Source organism: Centroberyx gerrardi, chromosome 1, assembly GCF_048128805.1.
Source record: "Centroberyx gerrardi isolate f3 chromosome 1, fCenGer3.hap1.cur.20231027, whole genome shotgun sequence".
NCBI lineage: Eukaryota > Metazoa > Chordata > Actinopteri > Beryciformes > Berycidae > Centroberyx > Centroberyx gerrardi.
Genome location: NC_135997.1, coordinates 18,637,815 through 18,645,884, shown reverse-complemented (window position 1 = coordinate 18,645,884; position 8,070 = coordinate 18,637,815). Strand labels below are relative to the sequence as shown.

Sequence of the window (8,070 nt, the reverse complement as noted above, 5' to 3'; positions counted from 1 at the left end):
AGAAGAGATCTTGTAATAATCCACACAAAAAAAAATCAAAGCTACATATAATACAGCCTAAAAACTTGATAATACAATTATGTGTTTATGTAAAATCATGCGGAATAGGCCTTTTTAAGCCTTGAATATGTTGTGGATATATCACCTATCAAAACTGACACATATAATTGCTCAACAAGTTTTGATTAAGAGAGGATGTTCCAAGGGACCTTAAAGGTTGTTAGGGCAGCTCTAAGATTTTTTGACATTCTTGCCAATCAAACAATTCAGTCAACTCCAGATAATAATACTGTCATAAGTCTGTCAGTCCAAAACTTGGCACAATTTCAAATACATTGTCAAGTTAAATACTAACATTATAATTTCTGTGCAATACACATTTTCAGACTAACCATATTCAGAATTTGGATTGCTGAGGCCTCTAAAGCTAATAGGACATAATCTGCAATTAACACAATCCTGCCACATTCGCCCCAGTGCTGTAACAGTCACATTATCCTAGGTGTTTGTAGTCTGGTACCAAATGGTTTCATGCGGTCCCTATGGTTTAAGAATTACCCCGGCATAATAAGTTGGACAAAAATCCAAAAATGGGAGTGACCCTTTAAATGATATAGTCAAATTTTACATCTTTCCCAGAAGCTCTCTTGCTCTTCCACTTCATCATTTAGGCTTATGGACTTCTTCCTTCCTGGTTTGATAAGGTCTCTTCACAGCGGCCCTATCCTCTCCATGTAGATCTCTCTCAGCTCTGCATCATCAATAACTTCAAAGGCACAAAAGCAGCTAAATTAGGTCCGCCACTTTCTTCTGTCATGACTAATGAGCTCTCCCTTCGTTTGTGTATTAGTCTCGCTCTGCTGTGGCCGTACCCCAGGGAATGGACCACTGCTGTGCCTTCCTATGAACAGGTAAGCCCAAACAGATGACAAGGCAACAGAATGGAAATAGAAACAATAGGATTCTATTTGAGTTTTGTTTGAGCCACAGAAACAATATGAATCCAAGCCTATTTTATTAACTTGCAAACACATGCATCCATGTACCTGCTTACTAGAATACTCAGTATCTGCTACTACTGATGTGTATTTTGTTAGCTCTGCCATTGAGTCTCTCATAAACAGACTGCTCACCTTTCTTCTGATTGTGGTTACACTGACAGCAAGTAAATACTTTTGGTTACAGTAACATGAAAAGGTTTTTTATTCATTATTTTAAAACTTAAAAGTTAAATATTTAAACTCCAATTTCTTTTCTTGTCAGTATGTTTGTGCACTCGCTGTAATGTGTGTGTTTCTGTGTGTTCATTACACACGCACACACACACACACACACACACCTTGTTGCATATCTTGCTTTGGCAATTTCTGCAAATATTGGCAATTTCTATAAATACCAAAGAGAGAGAGAGAGAGAGAGAGAGAGAGAGAGAGAAAGAGAGAGTGAGAGAGTTTCCTCTCCATTAAAAGCAGAGGAAATGAAAGACAGTCTGACCTAGCTGGGCGGCCATAGGGAAGTGTTGAACTCACTGAATGGTTATAAAAACATCAGGCTGATTGTCGGGATCATCTTCCACAGTGTTTGGCAGCTGGGACGTGACTGATTTGGCCTATCATTACATAGTGTGCACCCAGGAATCTAAAAATACACCGCGTCGCAATGATGAGATCATAGGCTTGGAGAGAGAGACAGAGAGACTATGATTATAGGCTTTTGTCACAGGAAAGAAATGACTATTTGTCAGCACCATGTCAAAAGAGGCCGCAGAAGAAATCAACACTCCGACTAGCCAGAGCGATCAGGCCTTAGTAAAGCTTACGTCACTCTTTTCCTAAACAAATTGCATTATTATTTCTTAAGTAAACTGCTGTGTGTAATCAGTTAATTGCATTTTGCCATGGGGACACGGCGGGGAATTGTCATACTTGAGGATATACATCATATGCTAAGTAAATAATGTCCTCCTTGTAGGTGAGTCCAGGTTAACACATAGAAATTGATTGTCTGGATGTGCGTTAGTTCTTCATCAGGAGCTTTGTCATAAGTTACACTGAAAGCCAGTGTAATAAAATTGCATGTGCCAATATTTCCTACATCACACCCACAGTGAACTACGCTGTCTATTAAGTAAATGGATGAAATAAATATCTATCCAATGCATTACAAGGCTCCCTACATCATCCAGTTGAATAAAAAGTGACCAATATTTAGTTGAACATATATCCTTTACGGCATTGACAAATGATTTGTTTGATTCATAAGGATAACTGTGTGTGGACATGGATATGAAGCAGCAGTCTCCACACTGCCTCATGGCACTGTTGCACATGAGTCAATTAAAAGTAGAAGAACTCTGAACTGAGATAAAGTACAATGTACACGAGTGGTTTAATCTATGACTGCACTGCAAGGCTGGGACTATTGCTTAGATAAAGTGATTTTATGGCTGTGGGACATAATATCAGTTTGGATGGAACACTTGGTTCACTGGCATTCACTTCAGCCTGATTTATATGGAGGGGATCGTGATATTACAACATAACTTCTTCCAAACAATTCGTAAATTTCACTTTCTTACATAACTTATATGAAATTCACAAGGGAGCATGTGGGTCTGTTTTCCTTAATGAAGTAATGAGAGTAGACTGAAAGATACAGTTAATGTGTTTGTTTTGGAAAATGTAATTGCTTGGCTTCCTTTTTCAACCTTCAGTTGTTAAAAAAATGTTGTTAAAATGGCTTATTCTATTTAATGTTCTGAGTTTGTAGTAAAAGAATAGTGTTTGAATGTGTAACTCTTTAAAAGGTGCTCCCCATGTGGATAAACCCATGCGTTGATGTATCCAAAAGGTGGCACTGTTGAGTTTTAGAATGGTGCGCAAAGGTATGACCACTCTCTCCAATCCTCCTTTCAAATCTTTTGTCATATTTCTGAAGTTACCATTCAAAATCATATGTGTATAGCCACCTGTGTTTTAGATAGTTATTAATTCTATGAAATAATATACATTTGGAATATTGTCATTAAATAGGTTGACTGATTCCTCTCGGGGATTCGAACGAAATTAATTATGTTGCATTAAAACTGACAATAATTAGATAAAACTACTAAGGAAAGTGTATCTGCAAACGGTTAAATCTTCGGAATATAGCCTGTCTAATTTAGTTAAAAACATGATCAGGCATGGCATAGTTTGTAGATGTGTTAACAAAAATATTAAACATTCATTAATGTATATCCTTTAGAAAATATTTACTATATATAAACCGCAGCCCGAATAAAATAGAATAGATTTCATGCGGTTTAGAGTTCTGTATGCAAGCTCACACTGATAATTAATTTAAAATTCATGCTTCAATTGCGTGCACTGAAATAAAATTAAACTGAGATAAATAATTGGGCTACACAGTAACGGTGATTAAAATTATAGTCATAGTAGCCAAAGAGTTAAGAGGCTGTGTCCCAGCTGACAGTCAGCTGATAGCCTTTGACAGTTGAGAAAAGTTTTGTTTCTGTACTAATATGTTAATTAGCTCTCAGAGTGCGCGAGCCCATTGGCTCTTCGTCCGAGTCAATTCCCCATTTCCAGCCTGACGTCAGGGCAGCTATAAAACTCTGCAATGCTTTTAAACTCATCTGCTGTGTGATCCCTCTAAAAAATCGCCCCACCAGTCAGCGGCATTTTACGTGCGAGGCTACATTTAGCCCCTTACCTTCGGCATTTCTCCCTCTCCGCTTGCGCAATGTATTCATGAAGAAACCGTAAAGTGTTAAATGTTTGAAATACAAAGCCGCCGAATTTCACATGCTGAAAAAGGACTCCGCTACTCGTGTGCACGGCACTGGTGTGTCTGTGCAATAGACTCTGCAAAGAAAAACTACTCATACACGTCTGCAAGTCCGTCGCTGCAAAAAGGACGCTGAAAACCTAATTTTTCAGTTTCAAGACAAACGCTTAAAAAATCAAACTGGCTCACGTCCTTCCCAACCAACCCAGTTTGACAGCTGCTCTTCACCCCATTTGGAGGACTGTCAGCAGCAAGAGGATGGCATCAGAGCTGGCAATGAGCAACTCCGACCTGCCCACCAGTCCCCTGGCCATGGAATATGTTAATGACTTCGATCTGATGAAGTTTGAAGTGAAAAAGGAGCCGGTGGAGCCCGATCGCAACATCAGCCAGTGCAGTCGCCTTATCGCCGGGGGATCCTTGTCTTCCACCCCGATGAGCACGCCTTGCAGCTCGGTGCCCCCTTCCCCAAGCTTCTCGGCGCCCAGTCCGGGCTCGGGGAGCGAGCAGAAGGCACACTTAGAGGATTTCTACTGGATGTCCGGTTATCAACAGCAGTTGAATCCAGAGGCGCTGGGCTTCAGCCCCGAAGACGCAGTCGAGGCGCTGATCAACAGCAGTCACCAGCTCCAGTCTTTCGATGGCTATGCCAGAGGGCAGCAGTTTGCTGGCGCAGCCGGAGCAGGAGGCACCATGGCCGGGGAAGAGATGGGGTCCGCCGCGGCCGTGGTGTCGGCAGTTATCGCTGCCGCAGCAGCCCAGAACGGGGGGCCACACCACCACCACCATCACCACCACAGCAGCAGCCACCACCAGGCAGCAGGCATCCAGTCCAACGGCAATTCGGTTGCAAATCACCCACACATGCATTTGGATGACCGATTTTCAGACGAGCAGCTGGTAACCATGTCGGTGCGAGAGCTCAACCGGCAGCTACGGGGGGTCAGCAAGGAAGAAGTGATCAGATTGAAACAGAAGAGGAGGACCCTAAAGAACAGAGGCTATGCTCAATCCTGCCGGTACAAGCGGGTCCAGCAGCGGCACGTCCTGGAGGGAGAGAAGACGCAACTCATCCAGCAGGTCGACCACCTAAAGCAGGAGATCTCCAGGCTGGTCCGGGAGAGGGACGCGTACAAAGAAAAGTATGAGAAGCTCATCAGCAACGGCTTCAGAGAAAATGGATCCAGCAGTGACAACAACCCTTCATCCCCGGAGTTTTTCATGTGAGTCTCGACATTATCGTGAAAAAAGAATATCAGATGAGTTACTCACCCCCCGCTTAAAAACGTTTTCATTATGAAACATTTTTTTTTTCTTTTGGCGCATATGCCTTCTAGACCAAGAACTAATTTGTCAACTTTTTGATTTTTGTTTTTATTTTATACCTTTTTTTGAAAACCAAGGTTTGCTCAAGTCTGTCGACTGTTTTTAGATTTCGGGGGCTTGTCATCCGTGTTTTTCATTTTGGAGAGGCATATTCTGAAAACTTTCATCTACTTTTTGCTACCATACTCAATATATTATGCATAGCCTGTTTGTCAAGATTTTTTTTCATCGTTGTTCATTAGATTTGCAGTGTTTGAGTAAACTATGATTTTTGAAAGTTGATACAACTTTATGCTGCGGTATACGAAGTGTGCATGCAAGCACTAAGTATACTCCTTTGAAGTTCATCAACTTGCCCTTTTTCATCATTTTACTTTTAATTCAGTGTACAGATACCTGTCAAAACTGCATCCATCGACAATATGTTTTTTGGTCTTTTCCCTTTTCTTTTTTGTCTGCCAAACTTGGAGGACTGCGAGCCTGCCGTTTGACGCCACCTCATCTCATGCGTTTGCTTGCTATTGTGTTGAGCAACAAAAAGACTATATTCATTAGAAACAATATTAATTGTTTTTAAAAGAGATATGTTATTGAACTGCCCTGCATGCTGGACATGTATGGTTTTCTTTTTTGTGCTTGAAGATGTCCTTTTGTCGGATGACTCCAGCATGGCATTCATACTTCATTTATGGCCTCATCACTTTTTTGGGACAGCAACAAAAAAGTGACAGGACTTCCCACCCCTTGTAATCTATTCAAGTGCATTTCAACTGTGTTGAAGTGCACCACCATCGGCTGTCATTAGGCTACAGTGAATGCACTAATGCATTCCTGATGGAAGTTGATCGGCGGGGATCCTGGTGCGAGGGGCAAGAAAAGACCTCAACTATTAAGGAATCACCAATCCCTTTCCTGGAAGCTTAGTCTGTTGCTTAAAGCGTACTGTTTATTTAAAAGATACTCCAGACATGTGCATTTGACAACTTTTGAATGAATTTTTAAGCGTAATTTAAGTGCAAAGTTTTATAATCTGTAAGTTGTGAAAGATAACATGTGCTACAGGTTGATCTTAGATGCATATAGATTACTAGGATAATTAATGAGATTCCTACACAAAAGTGGTTTCTGGCATTGGTTCCGAGAAATTGGCACGGCTCCAATTTATACAATGAGCAGTATTGTGTAGTGCATAAACAGCGCTTTTGCAGCATGTGCTTCAAACAGAAGTTTGACAGCTATAGTAGGCTATTGGTCTTCGCCAAACATTTCATTATAGTATTTCAAAAACAAAGTATTACTGGAGAAGAAAATTCTGTTAGCCGAAGTCAAATTAAATTGCCATGCTTTTGGAAATGTATTTCTTGAACGAACTGAAGTATTTTGGACTGAAATGCACTAAAAGTCTCGCCTGTAATCATGTAGAACTTAATGAAAACTATATTCTCTACAACTCAAGCAGATACGTTTGGCATTTTGTTACGACGTAATCGTAACATTTTGATATTTTTATTATCAATTCAGGCAAGACTAGATTGTTTTGTCTCAAACGAACTCAATATTTGCAAAGCAATAACAATATTATAATCAATAATGTCTGGACATTGTTAGACGGTCAGGGATTGACACCCTGCTTGTACAAAATGAGGGAGTATCATTCGCCAATAAATCTTTAAAATATGTTAATTAATCTTTCATCTATATATATATATATATATATTTTGCTGTGCAAAATTATTTCACTCACTAACCATATGTGATGTTCATATGTGCTCGTTTTTTCATTTCATACAATTAAATGATATGCAATAAATGTATGTAATTGTCTTCAATAAGTTTCTTAGTTTTCTCTTGACTTGTCCACAGAATTTTTGCTGTAATTGAATCATAATGGTGAAAGTAGAAGAGGGGGTCGAAACATGATGGAGCTTACTGCAATACATTTACTTTTATCAATGTCTGTTCACAGCAGCTGTTACTGCCGTTTTATCCATGTTTAAATAACAGTAGCCTAGTTAAATAACGAGCCATTCAGGACCGAAACGGATACAGGTTTTTAACAACAGTTATTTAAAATATAACCCAAAACAAAAAAAGTAAAATGGCAAAGCAATTGAGATGAAGACACTTTATCCATTTTTGACTCATAACATAAAGTGCTGAACGTAAAAATGTTGAGATAGCCTACAAGCCCGATGTTACATGAGGTGCTGAAACCACAAAAATAGATTAAGCAATACAGTGGCCTACATTTTTTTTTTTTCAACAGTCATCTTATATCGCAGGCCATTGCCTGATACATGTTACATTTTTTTCTTCAAATCTTGAGTTCACTGTGAAACAAAAAGTCATTTTCAGAACATGCCATTAATGACTCTAAAACTTAGACCTAGACTGACACAGTTCATTTGTGTCATGCAGTAGGGTAATATTTTTATTTTTATTATTATTTCATATTCATTTCCATTGTCAATCATCTTTATGATCACAAAATCACAGTCTGTATAAAATACTTGGGTGCATGCATCACATCCTCACTTTTGACCATGCATGCAAAATATGATTATATTCCATGTGTTAGAATTTGTCTTTTTTAATTTTTACTGTAAAATTTGAACTGTGATAAGTAGAGTGTGTGTGTGTGTGTGTGTGTGTGTGTCTGCGATGCAGGTCTGTGAACTTGTTGCATACATGTATGAATGGTATGTTTGTATGAGTGACAGTGTGTGAACATATCTGTATTTACATGATGTGCACATATATGTATTAAGTGTGTGTGCATTTTTCTGTGGCTATGCATATTTGTGCCCTCCTTTTTCCCCTTGTCATATTGTCTGCTGATGGGTGTGTGTGTCTGTGTCTGTCTGTCTGTATGTTTTTCTGACACTACGTGTGCCTTCTGTCATTTGTATGTCAGTATTCGGCTTTCCCAGTTTCACCCCACTTTATGGTGTTTGT

The 8,070-nt window shown here is 39.5% G+C and overlaps 1 protein-coding gene across 1 annotated transcript; it reads left to right on the top strand.

Annotated features, from left to right (window-relative positions):
- Nucleotides 1-3,661: 3,661 nt before the first annotated feature.
- On the top strand, nt 3,662-6,925 carry mafa (MAF bZIP transcription factor a). Its single transcript, XM_078282912.1, has one exon. The coding sequence runs from the start codon at nt 4,048-4,050 to the stop codon at nt 5,014-5,016; it is 969 nt and encodes a 322-aa protein (XP_078139038.1). The 5' UTR covers nt 3,662-4,047; the 3' UTR covers nt 5,017-6,925.
- Nucleotides 6,926-8,070: the final 1,145 nt, after the last annotated feature.

Excerpts from the sequence above, each read along its gene's own strand:
- mafa (XM_078282912.1), top strand. The coding sequence starts at position 4,048 with ATGGCATCAGAGCTGGCAATGAGCAACTCCGACCTGCCCACCAGTCCC.